At 41.3% G+C, this 21,591-nt stretch overlaps 1 protein-coding gene across 1 annotated transcript in view; it reads left to right on the forward strand.

The window, feature by feature from the left end:
• The window catches only part of LOC145404049 (uncharacterized), a 191,575-nt gene that overhangs the window by 107,565 nt on the left and 62,419 nt on the right, over positions 1-21,591 (forward strand). The window contains exons 9-15 of the mRNA XM_080275654.1: positions 10-71; positions 1,327-1,415; positions 4,731-4,836; positions 13,339-13,493; positions 16,853-16,936; positions 17,897-17,993; positions 20,559-20,764. Of these exons, the coding sequence (XP_080131780.1) occupies positions 10-71; positions 1,327-1,415; positions 4,731-4,836; positions 13,339-13,493; positions 16,853-16,936; positions 17,897-17,993; positions 20,559-20,764 (799 nt within the window). The remainder of the gene's footprint in view (positions 1-9; positions 72-1,326; positions 1,416-4,730; positions 4,837-13,338; positions 13,494-16,852; positions 16,937-17,896; positions 17,994-20,558; positions 20,765-21,591) is intronic.

A 21,591-nucleotide genomic window follows, 5' to 3' on the forward strand; every position in this document is an offset into this window, starting at 1 on the left:
CTGTTACAGGTCAAGTGGGCAACGTCATCACGAATCGCAATGCCAACAGACTTGAGTTTGAGAGGCTGCTGGTAAGTGAGTGAGAGAGAGAGAGAGAGTTTTATTTTAAATACATGGAGGGATATGTGGATAAATATGTAGGAAGGTAGGTTGGTAGGTAGATAGATAGCTATAGATAAGTGGGTAGACAGATATACATAGGTGGATGGATTGGTAAATTAGGAAAAGATTTTATGTCTATGGTAGGTCAGAAATGTGTGTCAGTAATTGAGAGAGAATAAAGAAGTAGAAAGCTAAATAGAGATTGGAATGTCGGTCTGGGGGGCGCGGTAGCACAGTGGTAGCGCGCTGGACTTGTGATCGGGGGATTGCAAGTTCGAGCCTCGCCCGGGCTGCCGTGCCGGGAGGGGTAGCTCCCTCCTGTAACCCTAGCGGGGCTATATAGTCCAATACAGGGCTTAGCTCGGGGGAACTCCAATTCTACCATTTTTTGGAATGTCGGTAAATACAGATAGATTGATAGATAGGTGGGTAGGTAGATTAACAGCATGTGAGTTAGGATGTATGGAAATAGAAATGCTTGGTGAGGATATTGAGATTTTTGGAGAGAGAGAGAGAGAGAGAGAGAGAGAGAATCATAGGCTACATTGATAAACCCTCTAGTTGTAGGATGCCATTTTATTTATTTATTTATTTATTTATTTATTTATTTGAAGTGAAGAAAATTGGTAGTTTGGAGTAAAACAGAAAAAACCATGGTAGTGAAAAGGCTGCATGTACCTGTATACAGACATGAATAATGAAGGAGTGAATGAAGTGAAGCTTGCACTGTCGGCCCAAATTAATGACACGACGCTCTTTATTTGCATGTAATTTAGTTAGCTTGGCAGGGCTGGTTATTTTTATTTATTATTTTTAGATCCATGCTTGCTGTTATTTCCGATGGTGCGCTCTCTCTCTCTCTCTCTCTCTCTCCATTTTTGTAGTAGTATATCTGTCTTTTATTTTCTAAGTAGTAATAGTAGTAATGATGAAGTTGTGCCTTGGTTGAACAGTGTCGTAAAGAATTGTGTTATTGAAAGTCAGCAAGTTTCATTTCACGAGGACTCACTGCAGTTAGGAATGAAGAGGTGGTAGATTTTTTCTTTTTTTTTATAATAACATAGAAGTAGTAGTAGTATAGTAGGCAGATTGTTGTTGTAGTGGTACTGATGAATGGCAAGAGTAGTAGTAAATAAACTAGTCTTTGGTGGTGGTGGTGGTGGTAGTAGTAGTAGAAATATTAGATTTTTTACATCCTTGAAATCTTCACCACTTTCTTCCCAGGACGGTGCCAAGCTTTACATGCGTCACCACAAAGTCCCGCGGGCCATGCAGAGGCGGGTCCAACGCTGGTATGACTACTCTTGGTCCAGGTACGGTCCCCAGTCTGGTTTGCATGGTTTTGTTTATACAAGATCAGATGGAGTTGGTTACATTAGGAGCATGTGATTTTTAACACCTGGAGCATGTGATTTTGTTTACATTTGGATCACGTGGGCTTTCACTAAGCCTGAATCACGTGGGTTTGTTTACATTGGCACGAGATTTTGTTCACATTTGAGTACGTGTTTTTGTTTACGTTTGTGTTTTTGTGTAATTGGTCTAGATATGGTCCTCTTTACTGCCCCATATGGCTTTGTTTATTTTGGACCAGATACCTGTGTTTATAATGGACAGTGTGGTTTTGTTTACATATGAAGCATGTGACTTTTTTTACATGTGGGGCACGATTTTTTTTCCACTCACTTTGCTTTGTTAACAAGAGGAGCACTTAATTTTGTTGACATCCAGAGCAAATGGGTTGGTTTACTTGGGATTAGGTGGGTACCCTGTGGACCAGTTTATTTTTGCCTTTTAACTTCATTTATATAATTAGAGTGACTACAATTGCTGCTCGGGTCACGTATCAGGTATTTTATCCTTAATATCTCCAAGTACTTACATTGTATTAACTGAGAGAATTCGCGGCAACTAGAGAAGTATTTGAATTTCTATAAAGCTCATTTGAAAATGCCCCAGTTATTTCATCTGCCCAAATTATTGGTTATCCAGACTTTATTACTGGGTATTGTGGTTCTTTAATTATTTAGGCCCATTGTCATCCCTGGCTGCTGCCCCCTTAGCCCCAAGACCTTTTTTTTTTTTTTTTATGTTGTTAATTGAATTCTCACCAGACAATTGTATTATGGTGGTAGGTGGTGGTGACCATCATCCACTCACTTGATGTAGTGCTCCCTACTTCTCCCCTCACCTTTATCATTATTTTTCTGTGTCTACCCTCCACTCTTCCTATTTCTCCCACCCTTCCAGGTGGCTTTACATTGAGTGACAAGCTTAATGGTTTTCTATAAACCAGGAAACCATTTAGAACACTTGGTGAAAGCTTTGCCATTGCACTTGACATCTCAAAGGCTTTCGATCGAGTCTGGCATAAATCTTTTATTTCCAAACTGCCCTCTTACGGTTTCTATCCTTCTATCTGTGCCTTCATCGCTAGCTTCCTTTCTTGTCGTTCTATAGCCGCTGTTGTAGACGGCCATCATAGATCTATCAACAGTGGTGTTCCTCAGGGCTCTGTCCTATCACCCACTCTATTCCTTTTATTCATCAATGACCTTCTAAGCTGTACATCTGGCCCTGTCCACTCATGCGCTGATGACTCCACCCTTCACCTTTCCATTCGGTTCCCGCAACGCCCATCTCAGCAGTTACTTCAACAAACAAGGGATGAGGCTATGGCACACCTAGTGTCTGACTTGGCTTGTATCTCTGACTGGGGTAAAAATAATCTTGTTGTTTTTAATGCATCTAAGACTCAGTTCTTACACCTATCAACCCGTCAAAATCTTCCACAGGTATACCCACTAATGTTTAATAATATTCAGCTTAATCTTGCATCATCCTTGAACATGCTTGGGGTTTCATTTACTCAGGACTTGGAAAGATCATATTACATCTCTTGTAAAATCTGCTTCCAAGAGATTGGGTGTGCTAAGCCGACTCCGTTCTTTCTTTACCCCTGCACAATTGTTGACTCTATACAGGGGTTTTATCCGCCCCTGTGTGGATTACAACTCTCATGTGTGGGGAAGCTCCCCACATACAGCTCTTCTCAATAGGGTGGAGTCAAAGGCTTTTCGTCTCAGTAACTCTCCTTCTCTGACTAACTCCCTTCAACCTCTGTCTCTTCGCCGCACTGTTGCATCTTTATCTCTTTTCTATCGCTACTTTAATGGTCACTGCTCCTCTGAACTGTCTGCATGCATTCCTCCACCTCTACGACGGGCGCGTAGCACCCGTTTAGCAGCAAACTCTCATCCCTTTTTTGTCCAACTCTAATGCAAGAGTTAACCGTTACTCCCAGTCCTTCATTTATGCAACAGGTCAGCTCTGGAACTGTCTCCCTCTGTCTGTATTTCCTGCTGCCTATGATCTCCAGTCTTTCAAACGCAGTGTGTCCAGGCATCTCGAAATGAATGGATCTTGAATTTGGCTCTCTCTTGTATTTTGTTTTTTTCTTGGAGGGAACTCTTATTGCGGGCTCATGGCCTTTGGTTCCTTCTTCCTCGCATTAAAAAAAAAAAAAAAAAAAAAAACACGTGTTCGTACATGTAATCAAGTGAACTGATGGAGGGTTAGTGCCCCTTCCCATGTAACAACTAACTCAGGCAAACAGCAACCCTTTGCGGGATTGTGACATCTGGCCATAGAGAGAGACAATTATGTGTGAGTGTAGGGGCATGTACAGTATGTGAGAGGGAGTGAGAGAGTCAGCCTGGCAGTGGAAGACAGGGTGACATGGAGGCGTCTGGCAATAGATACATAGACAGACCTTTTCCAGTATTAAGGTGTCCAGTTATGGATAGACAAATATAGGTAGATGGTAATTGTAGCACCAGTAGTAGTGGTAGTAGTAGTAGCTGCAGCAGCAGTGGTAGTAGGAGTAGTAATAGCAGTAGTAGTAGTAGTAATGAAAGTACTGACTAGGGCTTTACCCATCTCATTTTATTCCAAGCCACCCTTAAGCCCAATATAATACTCTGGAAATAGCAGTAAGGCATATGTAAAATACGTCGTGGAGCTGAAAGGGTTAATTAGTGGATGTCGGTGTATCTCATGGGTAATTATCGGTGCCTATTGTCCACCTGGGTAATTCCGTCTTGGTTAATTAGTTCATTGAGCCACGGGGGGGGGGTGAAGGGTATTAGTGTGGCTGGCTGCTTGGAAGAGACTGATTTTATTTTTTTATTTTTTTTTATGACCACTTTTCACACTTACTCTTGCTTGTAAGAGGCTGATGCTTTTTTGCTTTGGGATTTGTATATGATTTGGTTCTATTTATTATTATTATTATTATTATTATTTATTATTATTATTATTATTATTATGCACATATTTACTTTTTCCTAGAACTTAAATTCCTATCATTATCAGCCTATGTCAGCTTAACTTACTGCCGTATATCTGCTTAACTCACATCAGCTTACTCTCTTTATCAGCTTACCGACTCATTGCCTTATATCAGCTTAACCTTAACTTGTATCAGCTTATGTTTTTTTTTTTTTTTTTACACTTACAGGTTTCCCCAGGTGTTACCAGTCTCTCTCTCTCTCTCTCTCTCTCTCTCTCTCTCTCTCTCTCTCTCTCTCTCTCTCTCTCTCTCTAATTACCCCTACACATCCCAACAGGGGTCGCATACAGGGCGGTGGCGACATCAACACAGCACTGGGCCTCCTACCAGACAAGCTGAGGACGGAACTGGCTCTACACGTTAACCTCCTCACGCTCAAGAAGGTGAGATAGGTTTAATTTCTCACGCTCAAGAAGGTTAGAGATAGCTTTAATTTAACCTCCTGATGCTGAAGAGGGTTAGAGATAGCTTTAATTTAACTTTCTCGTGCTCAAGAAGGTTAGAGATAGCTTTAATTTAACTTTCTCGTGCTCAAGAAGGTTAGAGAGAGCTTTAATTTAACCTCCACATGCTGAAGAAGGTTAGAGATAGCTTTAATTTCTCACACTCAAGAAGGTTAGAGATAGCTTTAATTTCATTTGTCTTGCTGAGTGTTGAGGAAGTGTGTAAATTTAGCTTGGGAGGAGGTTAGAGATAGCTTTAATTTCTTTAACTTTGCTGGGTGTTGAGGGAGTGTGTAAAACTAGCTTTGTTGATGTTGGAAAAGAATTGTTTCAGTCACTGTTGTAAAAGAGAGAGAGAGAGAGAGTGTGTGTGTGTGTGTGTGTGTGAGAGAGAGAGAGAGAGAGAGAGAGAGAGTGTGTGTGTGTGTGTGTGTGTGAGAGAGAGAGAGAGAGAGAGCTAATTCTGCACTTTTTATTTTACCAAGTGCTTTTTCCTGCCTCTCAAGAGTAAGGAGAGCTTTCACATTACTCACTTTTTTCACGTTGGGAGAGTTGAAAAATAGCTTCGAGTTAGCTTTAATTTTGCTCTCTCTCTCTCTCTCTCTCTCTCTCTCTCTCTCTCTCTCTCTCTCTCTCGTCTGACATTTAATCTTCACTTCGTTTAATATTTTTTTTTTTAAAGTTTTTATTATACCAGGGCCTTTCATTTGATTCTTAGGAAGTCAGATAATTGGTTCACTCTGCTGTTGGAGAGAGAGAGGGAGAGAGAGAGAGAGAGAATGAGTCCAACAGTACGTTCCCAGAGGCCTGTCAATCCTACATGCCACACACCTACACATGTAACCACTTGGGCCTGAAAATCACCATCCATACTGAATACATACCAGGGGTGTGTCCCTCAGAACTGGTGTATTGGTATTAGTGAGGGTGTTGGTATGATGTGTCGATGGGCAATATGGAAAATGAATAAAGTCTGTTTTAATGGGATTGAGTTCATATAAGTGCTTCATGCCCCAGCTTAGGATTGAACTAGTGTCCTTTTAGACAGCATACAACTTCACTAACCACTGTGTGTTATAAAGGTATGGATGGTGGTGGTGGTGGTGATGATGATGATGATTGATGATGGTGGTGGTGGTGGTGGTAGTGATGGCGAAGAGGGTGATGATGATGATTGATGGTGGTGGTGGTGGTGGTGGTGGTGATGATGATGATTGTGGTGATGGTGGTAGTGATGGTGAAGATGGTGATGGTGATGATGATGATGATTGTGGTGGTGGTGGTGGCGATGGTGGTAGTGATGGTGAAAATGGTGATGGTGATGATGATGATGATGATTGTGGTGGTGGTGGTGATGGTGGTAGTGATGGTGATGATGATTGATGTGGTGGTGGTGATGGTGATGGTGATGATGATGATAATGATGGTGATGACGATGATGATTGTGGTGGTGATGGTGGTGATGATGATGATGATGAACTTTATTTCTGTCAGGACTTTTTTATTTTTCACTGGGAAAGTTTAGAGGGAAAACTTTGACTCGCTATGTTGTTGTTGTTGTTATTGAGGAAAGTAGAGCGGGAGTATGTTTGATTGAAGTTTTTGTTGTTGAGAGAGAGAGAGAGAGAGAGAGAGAGAGAGAGAGAGAGAGAGAAGGCTGAAGGGAAGGAGAGAGGATGGTAGATGGAAAAGTTTGTGTGTGTGTGTGTGTGTGTGTGACAGGAAGCGAGAGATCAGAAAGACATCGTTGGGGTCCATGTGTGTGTTTAGCATATATACTTTAAAAACACAATACACAGTGCTCTTGGATCCTGTGCCATCTTTTTATTATCTTTTTATTTTCTGTATTTTTATTATATTCTTTTTACTTTAAGGCAATTTTACTCATACGAATGGCCTCTTGCAATGACGGTATTATTGAAGGCCGTATCTAACCACAGCCACCTTGAAAGTCTGTCCTAGCACAATGAAAACAGATTATAATGAACGTCTAGAATGTAAGAAACGTTTGGAACAGGTTAAACGTTTGGAATATATAAACGTTTGAAATAAATAAACGTTTGGAATAAATAAACGTTTGGAATATGATAAACGTTTGGAATCTGATGATTGGAATATAATAAACTTTTGGAATTTAATAAACAAATAAGGTACTAAAAATGCTGGAGCTTCAGAACCTTAATATGTAACTTTGCTAAATTCTGTGGGAATGAAGCGCCTTGTTTCAGAAAATCATTAGCGAGTGACAGACGGACAGGCCCGCTCCCACATCTAAAAATACCGAATGTAATTGAAGGGATAAACGTATATATGAATGATGGATGGTATGACACCGGAAAAATGTGCAAAAAATTAGAGAAAAAATAAAGTAAAAATAGAAAATGTGAAATGGGGTTATTATTGCAACTGTCCCGGACTTAACCTCTTCAAACTGAGGGCCTCGTTAACTCTCTCTCTCTCTCTCTCTCTCTCTCTCTCTCTCTCTCTCTCTCTCTCTCTCTCTCTCTCACACACACACACACACACACACACACACACACACACATTACTCAACTCCATCTGGTGGGTGATGGGTGCAGCACCATAACGTAAGACGGATATAAAAAGTTGATTAATTACGGCTCGCGTATTGGAGAGAGAGAGAGAGAGAGAGAGAGAGAGAGAGAGAGAGAGAGAGAGAGAGAGAGAGGTGGCAGGTGACAGACTGAGAAAAAGGTTTGAAGAGAGGAAATGGAAGAAGTGAAAAAGTGAGAGGTGGAAAGAGAAGTAGGGATGGAGAGAGAGAGAGAGAGAGAGAGAGAGAGAGAGAGAGAGAGAGAGATTACGGTGGTTCAAAAATTGATAGGGGAATAAGTAGGTAGATATATAATTAGTTCGATAGATAGATGCATTGATAGGTAAGTAGATACAGATACTGTATATAGATACATGAAAGAATATGAGGCAGGTGAGGAGAGATAGATGGATGGATAAATAGTTTGGTAAATAGATAGATAATTAACGTAGAGAGAGAGAGATGGAGAAAGCTAATGTGACAGTGAGAAAGGATATGTGAAGATAAATGGATGGGTGAATGAATTGGTTGGTAGATAGATGGATAATTAACGTAGATAGGTAGAGAGAGAGAGAGATGAAGAAAGGTAACGAGACAAAGAAAAGATAGATGGATGGTGAATAGATGGATAGATAAAGCTTAGATGGATAGATAGATAAAGATAATGAGAAAGGCAGATAGATAGGTAGATAGATGAAAGATAACGAGACAGGGTAAATAGATAGGTAGATAGATAGGAAATAGCTAACGAGACAAAGTGTAGATAGATAGGCAAACATGAAGAATAGACGGGGTAGTGAGAAAAGGTAAATGATAGATAGATGAAAAGTTGATGAGGCAGTGAGAAAGAGTAGATAGATAGATAGATAGATATTGAGTATTGGGGCACTGACTTAATTACCACTCGCGTTGTGAAGGTTGGCGAGAGTGATCAGGGCTTTGTTTGTTTGCTTTTGTTTGTTTTCTGTTTGGTGTTTTTGGTGTGTTTTAAGGTGTTTTAATGCCTGTGGTGATGGTGAAGGTGATAGTGATAAGTATGAGTGTGGTGGTGGTGGTGGTGATGATGATAGTGATGGTTGAGGATGTTATAGTGATGATGATTGTGAAAATGATGATGACTGATGGTGATGGTAATGAAGCTGATTATGGTGGTGGTGACGATGACTGATGGTGATGGTAATGAAGCTGATTATGGTGGTGGTGACGATGATGGCGGTGGTAGTGGTAGTGGTGGTGGTGGTGGTGGTGGTGGTGGTGATGGTAATGGTGGTGGTGATTGTCTTTTTTTTCCTGTGTGATTTTTTTCGCGTGGGAGAGTTTTACCTAATTAGGAGAATGTGTTTTGGTGCCTGGAACAGTTATTATCCTGGAGATGAATGGTCTAATCTTTTGACGTTTAATTTCTCTCTCTCTCTCTCTCTCTCTCTCTCTCTCTCTATTTCCTTAACTGTAAGATGGTAGTGGATGGGTGTGTAATTAAGGCATATAAGAGGGTGAAGAGGGAGGTGATGTAGCAAACTGGAAGGAAGGACCAAATAAAACTGCATATTTACCTCCTCCCATCTCTGTTTTCCTCCTCATATCCACTTCTCCCTCCCTTCTGCCCTCCCACCCTCCCTCCGTCCCATCTCTGCTTTCCTCTTCATATCCACTTCTCCCTCCCTCCTCCCCACCTTCCCTCCCTCCATCTCTCCTTTCATCTACATCCTCCTCATATCCATTCTCTCCTCCTTCCCTTCCCCCTTCTCTCCGTTCCTCCTCATATCCACTTCTCCCTCCCTCCCTCTCACTCTCCTTTCCTTCCTTCCTTCCCTCCCTCCCTCCCTCCCTCCCTCCCTCCCTCCCTCCCTCCCTTCCTTCCTTCCTTCCTTCCTTCCTTCCTTCCTTCCTTCCTGCACCTGCTCACCATCATTTTAATCCACATACCTTGGGGATGGACAGTTTTCCACGCCACAGGGAAACATGTAGAGGTCTGAGGATTAATGTACTCTCTTCACCTGAGGGAACTGGGCCATGGATGCATAAAATTTGATGGGCCTCAGATATAGGAATGAGTCTCCTTGGTTACTAGTCAAATCATCCCTCCAGTCAGACCACACTTGGGCATCAGCAGAGTTGAAAGGGTCTTGGTATCTTTGTTGAAGTGAACGTGTTGTAATAAATGCAGTAATTGGCGCTGGTCTTACACTCATGCCAGTAATAGCTTTGTCTTTTTATCTGTCTAAACACACACACACACACACACACACACACACACACACACACACACACAGTGATTGTTTTGAAAGTCAGTGTTCGTGTGCCAGCCCAAGCCGTGTGTGTAATATATCTAACCTGTTTTTCTCTTCCACCTCTGATTTACCATGACGTTAACATTGGGTTTCTCACGACAGTATAGTATTAAGGAGTATGGTGAGGTGTGTGTGTGTGTGTGTGTGTGTGTGAGAGAGAGAGAGAGAGAGAGAGAGAGAGAGATTCTGTTGAGGGCGTGTCAGTGTTTGGTTTGGCGGGGCTTTTTAGACAGAAATTGGACACTTGTTTTATAGGCCTATCATTCATATTAAAACTGAGTACCCGAAGGTTTAAGTAAAGCCATGATTGTTAATAGCTGTCCTTCGTTCCTTCCATACTTCAGATTCAGAACAAAGATGTAAGAGTAATTAATAACCCAGCAGTTACCAGTGAGCTACCTCCCCTACAAGTAAGAAGAATGTTGCCTACCTTACATTTGTTTACAGATACTTTTATGGCAAATGCTCAGACAAAGTTGCATCCATTGCGCCACCTCTCCACACCACGCCTTTCCCCGTGCTGTGTTGGCATCTGGTAGTGCTCATGACTGAACTGTCACACTGCCATATTGCAGAACTTTTGCCTATCAGAATTCCTTTATTCCCCAAACTGCTTTTCGTTCCTCTGTTTATCCTCTAAAAAAATCTGTTTGCCCTTCCATCATTCATTCCATCAGTCCATTTCCATCCATTCATTCATCCATCCATTTATCCATCCATGCATGCATGCATCCATCCATCCATCCATCCATCCATCCATCCCACCCTCCCTCCCTTCCTCCATCTTTCTATTCCTTTCTCTCTTCTACTATCCCCCCCTCCCCCTCCCGCCATCCATCCATCCATCCAGCCTCGCTCTCTCTCGCCTTATTATGGGCAGCTTTAAGCATAAAGGGTTTTTAAGACGCCACTTTGTTGGTGGCAGAAAGAGAGAGAGAGAGAGAGAGATTAAATTGTAAATGGGTGTGAAAGAGAGCAGTAAAATAATTAAGATGGAAGGGGAGATAGGGAAGGGAGAGAGATTAAGTGTGGGGTGGGCAGGGGTGATGGAGAGAGAGAGAGAGAGAGAAAGTAAGAAAGTGAGAGAGAGAGAGAGAGAGAGAGAGATGCATGTGTAAGGAGGGAAGGAAGGTATCAATCCATACAGATCAATAAACCTATAATGAAGTATCCCTGACTGAACATAGCTCCGTCCTTCCTTCCTTCAATGTCCTTCGCACGTCTTCCATCTCCCCTTCAGTCTTTTCAACCATTATTTTTTTCCTGTGTATATCAGAGTCTGGCTGTCCTTTCCTTCCTTCCTAATTCTCTTTCATTTTTACTTTGCATGCCCTTCTTTCAGTCGTCCTTTCCCTTCTTCCTTTTTTTTTTCCCTTCATATGTCTTGATGTCCTTCCCTCCCTCCCTCCCTTTCATCCTCCTTCCCTCCCTCACATCCTAATTGTCCTTTCCTTTGTTTCATCTAATTCTTTACACGTCCTTCCTTCACTATTTCTTGCCTTCCTTCAGTCATTCTATTTCCTTAATTCCTTTATTCGTTTCCTTCATGTCTCTTGTTACTCATCATATTCTTTTAAGTATTCCTTCACCCTCCTGTTTTCCCTCCCTCCCTCCCTACTCCTCACTCCCCATCTCTTACTTCGTTTCTCTTCTACCAGGTTTCCTCTTTTCCCTCCCTCCTCCACCTTACCTCCCTCCCTTCCTTCCTCAGGCCTTCATCTTCAAAGAGTGCCAGAGTTCCTTCTTGACTCTCCCTCCTTCCCTCCCTCCCTCCTTTGATATCCTTCCTTTTCCTTACACCTGCTCATTTTTCCCTCCCTACATTCTCTCTCTCTCTCTCTCTCTCTCTCTCTCTCTCTCTCTCCTGCATTCACACTTTCCCCCTATATTTTACCCCTTTTTCGTTTTTAATTTCTTCTACTTTCCCTCACTTCCATTTGTCTTTCTGCCTCTTTCATTTCCTCCTTTTCTTCCTTCCTTTCCTTCATAGCCTTCTTTCCATCCTGTTTAGTATCCTTCTCTTTACACCTCTTCCATCCCTCCCTACTCTTCCTTCCTTCCCTCCCCACTCTTCCTTCCTTCCCTCATTCATTCATTTTCATCATTTATTCATTCATTTCCTTCTTTTATTCCCCCCTTTCTTCCTTCTTTCCTCCCTTTCTCCTTTTGTCACTCACTCCATCCTTTGTCATCCCTCCCGTCCGTTCATCCTTCTTTCATTCATTGCTTTCTTCCTTCCATCCTTCTCTCCTTCCTTCCATCCTTCTCTCCTTCCTTCCATCCTTCTCTCCTTCCTTCCATCCTTCTCTTCTTCCTTCCATCCTTCTTCCTTTCATCCTTCCTCCTTTCATCCTTCCTTTCATCCATCCATCCATCCATCCATCCACCCATCCGTCCATCCGTCCGTCCGTCCGTCCATCCATCCGTCCGTCCGTCCATCCATCCATCCGTCCGTCCGTCCGTCCGTCCATCCGTCCATCCGTCCGTCCGTCCGTCCGTCCGTCCGTCCGTCCATCCATCTTTCCTTATTTCCTTCGCTTATTGTTCTTGCTCTTTTCTTAGCTTCCCGTCAGTCTTCATTTGTTTCCCTTATTCCGTTGATCGCGTGTGTGAGTGAATGGAGGATGAGAGACTGACTAGGAGACTGAGATGGTTGAAGGAGGAGGAGGCCGAGAACGTGGAGGTGAATTTTTCTTTCTAACAAAATTACCACCTCCCTTCTTTCATCTCTTTTTTTCCTTCCGTCCTTCCACTCCTTGTTCCTTCTTTTTTTTTTTTTTTTTTTTTTTTTTTTTGCTTCCTGCCATCCCTTCTCCCTTCCTTCCATCCTCTCTCTTCCTTCCTTCCTACCTGTTTCTTTTCTTCTTTCTTGTTTCTCATCTTCCTTCCTTCCTCTTTGACTTTTTCATCCTTCATTCCTTCTCTCCTTTCCTCCATTTTTTCAGCAAGCCTTTCTTTTGTTATATAGTTCACCTTTCCTTCTTTCATTTCCATCTTTCTTTTTTTTTTTAGGATTCTTTTTCTGTTTTTCCTATTCTTCCTTCCCTCACTCATTCACTCACTCCCCCACTTCTTATGATTCTCCTTGATGGCCAATAGTCATCACTGAATTGTCCTTTCATGTGTGTGTGTGTGTGTGTGTGTGTGTCTCTCTCTCTCTCTCTCTCTCTCTCTTTCTCTTTCTCTCTCTCCCCTTCCCTCCTTCCTTCCTTCCTTAACGCATTCACATCTTCAGGTGAGCATCTTCAAGGAGTACCAACCGAAGTTCCTTCACACCCTGTTGCTGGAGATGAAGGCATACATCTTAACACCATCTGTTGTCCTTCCTCTCCTTCTTTCCTTCCTTCCTTCCCTCCTTCCTTCCTTCCCTCCTTCCTTCCTTCCCTCCTTCCTTCCTTCCCTTTTTCCTTCTTTCTTTATCATCCTTTTCTACTCTCCTTCCTTCCTTTATTTTCTTTCCCCCCACCTTGATATATTTTCTTGACTTGCTGTAATATTTAGATCCTTAACAAAATGATCTACCTTTAGTCCCCTTCACCATATTTCCAGTGTTAATTCCTTCTCTTCCTTCACCAGTTCCTTTCTTCCATCCTACAGGTGAGCATCTTCAAGGAGTGCCAGCCAGAGTTCCTTCACGACCTGGTGCTGAAGATGAAGGCGTACATCTTCACGCCAGGTGACCTCATCTGCCGCAAGGGCGAGGTGGCGAGAGAGATGTTCATTATCGCTGACGGCATCCTTGAGGTCATTAGGTCAGTCCGGGGCATTGTTAGGTCAGTCCAGGGCATTTGAGGTCAGTCCAGGGCATGTGAAGTCAAGCTAGGCCTTTTGAAATCACATTAGGGGTGTTTGATGCTAGTCCATACAGTACTGTCATGTGTCTTAAAATATGACATTGTTGTTATCTTTACATGGTTGTATTTAAATCAGGAGAGACTTTCAGCCTGGGAGTATTTACTAGCTTTCATTATACCCTTCATTGATGCAATTGTATCTTGAGCATAATAAATTTGTACTGTACTGTGTTTACCAGAAAAAGAAGAGCATAATCTGGCTGAAAAAGTGAAAATGGGTTGATGTCATGTAATTTGGGGCAACCAGAAGTAAGGTTGGATCATTACCAGGCCAATTTAGCCAATTCAGGTCAGTTGAGGCAATTAGTATGTGATTGTAGATAATTATCAGTGATTAGTCGATCATTTACCGTGATGAGGTGAGGCGAGGTGACAGGAGGTGAAAGAGTAGCACACCAGGCCACAAAATACTATGTACTGTACTATATTAGGTGGTTTTGGGAGAAGTTATGACACCTCTTCCATACACTTTACTTTCTTACCAGGCAACGAAAGACCATATTCTTAGTGGCATTGGAAGGCTTGGTAATAACCATTTCATATTGATTTAGTCTGTGTAGTACTCTCTGATATCCCCCTTTATGTTGCTAATGCAAACTGTGTTGGTATGAATACTGTGTAAGCAACGCACAGTAGGATGGTAAGGTGTAATGTGCATAATAAATTGCAAATGAACAGGTGTTATGTAGGTTCCTATGCCACTTATTCAGACATGATTCTCACACCAAATGACTCCCAAGGCTAACAAAATAAAAGACTACGTATAAATATAAATAGAAGTAAGTGTTGAATATAGCAATACAGAACACCTGGAGTGAAAGCAAGTGAGATCGATAAGAGTAGGTGTTGCAAGGTGGTATTTTTAGGTGATGTGAATTTCTTATGACTGGTATTGACAGGAATAGATCAATACGTATCTGAAGGTCAATTGTGGTGTGGGCAGGGTACGTAGGTTGGGTTGGGGAGGTGTAGATAGGTGATGCTAGACTAGATTTGCTTTAGTAGTTTCAGTGTCATAGTTAAATTTTTGTTGGCATTTGGTTTGATTAGATTGGGTTGTTAGATACAGATAGGTTGAGCTAAACTGTTAGGTTGGGTCAAGGTAGGTTAGATAGGTTTGGCTTGAGGTATAGTAAGTTAGGTACCTGCAGTGGTTTGGGTAGATTTAGGTGGGTTATATTGTAAGATCTGATTGGATTAGGTTTGGTTACATTTGATCTGGGATGGATTGGATTAGTGAGTTTTAAGTTTAGGTTTTTTATTACCGTATATGGTTTAGTTATTGAAAAACTTACAATAAACAAACATCATGACTGCACCAACATCTTAAGAAAAAATCTGCAGCCAATCACAAGTCGAAAGAATTTGGCGTGGCGCCCTCTGCCTTTTGATTGGCTCATGTCTGTAGATGGGCAAGAGGAGGCATCTAATCAGCATTCAGACAGTTAAGGGCTTCTTATAGAGGTGGCTTGTAATTGGCTGCCTCGGGAGTGTGTGTGAGCAAACGGTGAATTTGTTTTGGTCGGAGGAAGGAAATACTGTATTATGTCATAAAAAAGTTGCATACTTGGGAAAAGCTAGATTCCTAAATTGTTTTGTGGTAATGAAGACTGTTCTGGAGGTAATTTAACTTCACCCTGACAGCACCGCATGTATTGGCAGAGCTGATTAAAATTGTTTGATGTTTACAAGAATTTTGATTATGAGCATGGTTAGATCTAGTAGATGGAGCAAATGAAGTCCAGCCAATTTGCTAAATTAATGAATTAAAGTGTTGCATTGTTGAGCAGATAATATGTATACCATAGGCTATAACATATCTGTGAAGCAGGGCATTATTACAAGGGATATTGTGATATATTTCATTAATCTTGAACAGCAGCCATATTCCAGATCACAGACCTTCTCAAAAGCCAGTGACTTTGTAAATGACACTGCCTGATCTTAGTTTAATGTACTTATTGAGCCCTAACCTTACCCAGCCAAACAAGCCAGCCCTAACAACCTAGTAAATCCCATCCCATCCCATCCCAACTCAACCAGATTCAATTTAACCCAGCCCAGCCCAGCCACTCCTGTTCGATTCCAACTCAGCCTATCCCATCCCAACCCATCCCATTCCAACCCAACTCAAGCCAGCCTGACTGAACCTAGCTTAACCCATCCCTTCCCATCCCATCCTATCCATGCCAGCCCTAATTCAGTCTGCTTTATCCTATTTTACCCTTTCCTCTCCTCTCCTATCCAATCTTTCCCTATCTCCCTGATGCCAGCCTAGTGTTCCATTCTCATTACAACAGCTGTAGTTAGGGTGTAGTGTGTTGTACCTTGTCTAATTAGTTGTTATTAGATAGCCCCCCCCCCTCTCTCTCTCTCTCTCTCTCTCTCTCTCTCTCATTAACTTACCGTAGATTGCACTAAAAATGTCTTTCTGTTAATGACATTGTGAAATAGAATAACCTACCAGAATATGTTGTAGAAAGGGTACATGTACATAGTTTTGTTTTATTCTGACAGTGAGCTTCAGGAAAGAGACTGCAAAAAGATGATAATTTCTGCCAAGTTGGTGAATGAACTATATTAGTGGTTGAGTTTATATATATATATGTAGTGGTTTATATATATTTATAGATAGATAGATAGATAGATGTATACAGTAGTTCATGTTACTTACTTTAGCTTGGTTTTGAAGTGTTTGGTTGCTGTAGGAATTAAAAGCATCAACAGGCACAGCGTAGACTGGTTGAGGAGGAAGGCCCATTGATGCACCTGTCCAACCCAGTACACATTTGCCAAAAATTTTACTGTGCTAAAATTTTTATTTTCAGGCTCAGTCTTCACATATGCACGGTGTTAGGTGATTTGTAAACATTGGTGGGGGGGGGGGAAGGATTGGGGAGAGCAAAGCTGCCCTCCCCAGCTAGATTTTTACACCCCTCACTTGGGTTATTGCACTCCCCAGTTAGGCTGTCATGGTTGTTGGGTGTTGTGTTGGAAGGCTGTGGCTAAGATCAGCCTTGATGAGACTCCGTACCTTCTCTTCCTTACCAGTCTATTTCTGCATATGATACAATGATTATTTGTTTTCTTGTATTTGTGAAATCTGTCAGTAGTGAAAGTACTGTATATAAATTACAAACAAGAGTATATTAATGTGCTGTATGCAAAATAATTTGCTAAAAAAAATGTGCTAGGTAGCCCCCTCTGCCCATGAGATTACCATTCTATGAATATGATGTGTGGTTGTGTCCCCACAGTGAGACAGGCAAGGTGCTCACCACTATGAAGGCAGGGGACTTCTTTGGGGAGATTGGCATTCTCAACCTGGATGGCCTTAACAAGTGAGTAATAAGTGTTGTGGTTGTTGTAACTCATTGTGATTTTGTTATTGTGTTGTCTAGTTTTTCTTTATTATTGTCTTATTTGTGGAGTTGTGACATTCTCAGTGTGGTAGGCCTTAATAAGTTAGTAATAGTTGTAGTTGTGATGGGGTTTTGTTATTTTAGTTGTGGAATTTTACTTTGGTTATTGCCATAGGTAATAATAACATTCTCAGTGTGGATGACCTCAACAAGTAAGCAATAATATTAGTTATAATCATGATTAAGAATACCACCATCTGTTTGAATATAAATGAAAAAAGTTTGGATTAAGTAATGTTCAGCTGAGCTGGTTTTGGTGTAAGGGGAGTATTACAGTAAACTTCATTAATATGCAAACACATTTGTTTTTACATTATGTACTTTATAATCATGAGCTGCAGTGTGTCATGATACATGTATATGTTTTGTAGTTATGTTAGTGTGGAGGAGGATGTGTTTAGAATTCCCTTGTTTTTATCATTCTGTGTAGCAGGCAAGAATACTAACATAGTTACAAAATTAGCGGGACACCTAAATCAATAACTGAACATAATAGCTGGGCTCAGTTATCGTTTTCAGCAACAGCAGGACCAGGAGCAGTCCTGCTCTAATTCTCAGCCAGATCCTTAAATTAATAGGAGTATGGATGAAATCAATAATTGGTACCCTCCTGACCTGCCACCTTCCACTGACTTTCTCATTGTTTTATTTTAAACTCACCTTCACTCTACCACTCCTTTGGAAATTGATCCTTTGTAGAGTGAACGAACTATTTACAGCCCATGGCTTCATTGGAGGGATACCAATAATTGTTTTTGATTGTACGTTATCACAGGACACATCAGCACTAATATTATCACTTTCCATTTTTCCTGATGTATTCCTTGTTTCACCCCAAAATTCCTTCACAAGCCTCTGCAAACTCTATTCTTCCCACAGACGTACAGCAGACGTGCGATCGGTGGGTTACTCGGAGTTGTTTTCATTGTCCCGTGAGGATGTGTTGATGGCCATGAAGGATTACCCAGAGGCTCAGGTAAGGCACAGCCACTCATTGGCACATGTATTCTTGTCTGATTAGGAGGCTTCCTAGCGCCTCTTCCTTAGTAATATATTTTGCATATTACCTCTTAGCAGGTGCTGGGGAGGGACCTACATGTTGTGGTGCTGTGCATCCTGGGTGGAGCATCTGCAGCATCCGCCTGGGAGCCAAACCTCTTCATATTTTCCAGCATCTTGCCATAGGAAGGATTCTGGTTTGACCCTGGTGAGGCAGTGTCTGCCACAAGGGGATGATAGATCCTTACATGGTGTATTAACTGTACGGTACTGTACCTGTAGGATGACCCCACAGAAGCAGTTGCTTAGATGTGGTCAGTGGAATTGTTTGGCAAGACAGACTAGGATTAAGCAACAACAGCAACAAAATGAAAATAATTTTGGATGTTATTTTTGTCATTTCTTTATCAACAATGATTTATTGCAAGTTATTTTTATCATTGCCATATCTGCAATAATTTATTGCATAAAAAGCATACAGGTATAGTTAACATACCACGATCAGAAATGAATTGGCAAGGAAGAGGTGCCAGGGAATTTCCATTATGAGAATATAGGCCTAGGGTACTGATAGTCAGAAGCAGTGGGTTGAGAGTTATAAGAGGAAGGTGAGCAAAAGGAAGGGGATAGGTAAAGGAAGGAGACTGTTGGGATTTGCTTGCTGTAGCCCCTGTATAAAGAGACATTTTGCTTGCCACAGTAGGTGTTATTATACAGAAATTTGTTTGAAGAGAAAACTGCCTTGTTATCCCTAGTGAGAGAAAATAATAATTTGTATGGGGGTGGGATGGGAGGACATGAGGGAGGGTGTGTCAGGGTGAGAGTAAAACAAGGGTGAGGTTGGTGGTGGGACAGTGTGATATGGTTATCAGCAGTACCTGTATATGAAGATGTCATATGTATAAGGATGGTGCACAGTTTGGTGCAGTAAGAATGAATTTATTGGTGAAATTGGTAGTGTGAGTTGCATCAGCCACCACTGTTCACAACACATCCTGACCTCTCAGTTATAATGGCATGAAAAGTGTTGCCAGGTTAATTAGTGGCATGATATGAGAGGCTAATCAGATGTAGCGGTGTGTTAAATGAGAGATTATTGTGTTTGAGGGTTGGGGAGAGGCTGATGTGTTGGCAGTGGACATTTCATCACTAACCATTCAGTGCTTCAATTCAGTGATTTATTATTATTATTTTTTTTATCTCTTGCTTCCTGTTTTTTATTTGGTTGTTGCCGTCAGTAGTTTATTTTGTTTAGGAGAGAGTATTTGAATTGGAGGAGTTCGAGACAGTGTTCATTAACCCCATCACAACAGAGGTCTTGATTTTATTGTTTAGGGGAGACTTTTTTGAGCTAGAGGGGTTAGGTACCTGAGTCAAGGCATTAAGTATTACAGCTGTTTAGAATCAAGCACACTTTTCTTTTTTCTGTTTTTGGATCTTGTTAATTTTTGAGATTTAATATTAGGGTCAGAATAAAAGGAAAAAGAGAAGGATGGTTATTTAATGAAAAATATACTGACCACCACTGTAGACCAAATCCTCTTGTTGTTGGGGCATATGTGACATAGAAGTGTGGATGTCACTGCTTTTCGGTGGAAGAATAAATTCAGTGTAAATAGAAACTGTACTTGTTGGACCTGAGATTAACCATAGGATAAAAGAAGGGGCAAGAGCACTGTATTTGGAGCATTGAGAATTGTGTGGAGGGATATATCTTTGTTTATTCAGGTTGAGATGTGTACCTAGAATGTCCAGCATTGCTGACTATTGTATGGATGAGAGGTGTGGGCATTAATTTTAGTGACTAGAAGAGAATGAAACTGTTGAAAATAAAGTACCAAATTACAGTTTGTGTGGATGAGATGGTTGGAGAGAAATGACTGTGTAAGAGAGAGTTGTGGAAATGGAGTCAGCATAATGAAAAGAGCAGACCAGATTGTGTTTAATGGTACAGTATATCCAGTGGAGAGAATGAGTGAAGAGAGATTGATGAGGTTTTACAGATGAGAATCAGAAGCAGTGAGAGAGAGTGGGAGGTCTAGAGGTGGAAAGATGAGTTTTAAATCATGGAAGTCCAAGTATGTATATGAGAGACCTGTATGGAACACAGCAAATTGGAGTGAAGTGGTTTATGAGGGGATGACTCACTGTCAGACATTTATAACATGCAAGAAAAGAGCCAAGTGGAGTAACATAAATCAAGAGGACCTGGTGTTAGACAGTTAAAAATTGTTGTGGTGTTCATCATTACATACAGTAGCCGAGACCCTGGATGTAAGTGAATAAGGGTACTTCTCTTGGTGTGGGGCATCTTTCTACAGGAGTGGGTAGGACTGAGCATCTACAATAAATGAGTATATAGAGATATGCACTACAGAAAGGGAATATAACTTGTAACCTCATTTCCATTGCACAGGAAATTCTTCATCCTCATAAGCAAGAGGCATGGATGGATAGATAAGATAGAATAATGGATTGATTGACAGAAGTCGGGTAGACTCAGAGATAACTAGTTAGATACCAAGTTTCATCCACCTCACAGGAAATCCTCCAGTCACTGGGGCGGAAGAGGTTGATGGAGGCGCGACACACCACCTCAAAGTCTGGCTCGTCTGGCTCCAGCAAGCGAGGCACACCATCGCCTAACAGGGACCCAGCCGATGACAGACCCAAGAAGATCGTCAGTCGGTTGCGGTCGGATGTGTCAGCTATTCGGAATGCCTTCAGGAGGAGTAAAGGGGCGACGAGGTAAGGTCTTTAGATTATGTTGATAGAGAAGGAGCCATAAGTGATTGGTAAAGACGTGAGATTTGTTAGAACAATTGAAAAGTATTTGTGACCAATAATTGCTAGAGTTTAGTGTCTAGGAGTAAAGGGGTGATGAGGTAAGGTCGTAAAGTGATGCAGTTAAAAGGAAGATAGAGATGTCATTGAGAAATATGGGCATCTAATTGGGATGATCTTATTTTTGCAGTTTTTTGTAATCATAATTTCTTGACAGTGTCATATTCAGGAGAGCAGAGGGGATGCAAGGTAAGGTCTTTGAGGCAGTGATGGTTTAAGAGGATTTGTAAACTGTTAGAAACTGTGGCAGTTTGTTGATGTGATTTGTAAGTAATTCAGGACTTTTATATTCAGCATACGTAAAGGAACAAGGACATGAGGTTTTGAGATAATGCAGGTAAAAGCAGTGGGAAAAGTGTAAATGATTGGTTGAAATAACTGTATAATCATTGTGGGTTGTGGCTGTACTCATAACTTCATGATGGTTTTATATCTAGTAAAGAATAGAGGTATTGGTAATGATGAAGGAAGATTTGTAAACATCTGAAATATGTTGGTTATTTGAAAAGATTTGGTAAGACTTTGTAGTTTGCAGCATTAATTAATTGTAACTACATAGCAGTCTCATTTTTAGGAGAGGTAGGGCGGCTGTGAGGTAAGGCATTAATGTTGTTGTTGAAAGAAGATTTGTTGATGTTTGGAAGTAGGAACATTTGGATGGAATAGTCATAAGTATCTTTGTAGAGTGCCTTGAAAATTTCCCAGGTCATATACGAGGGAGTAGAGGGACA

The sequence above is a fragment of the Coenobita brevimanus genome, chromosome 62, assembly GCF_032717465.1.
Source record: "Coenobita brevimanus isolate Jiangsu-jjx chromosome 62, ASM3271746v2, whole genome shotgun sequence".
Classification (NCBI taxonomy): Eukaryota; Metazoa; Arthropoda; class Malacostraca; order Decapoda; family Coenobitidae; genus Coenobita; species Coenobita brevimanus.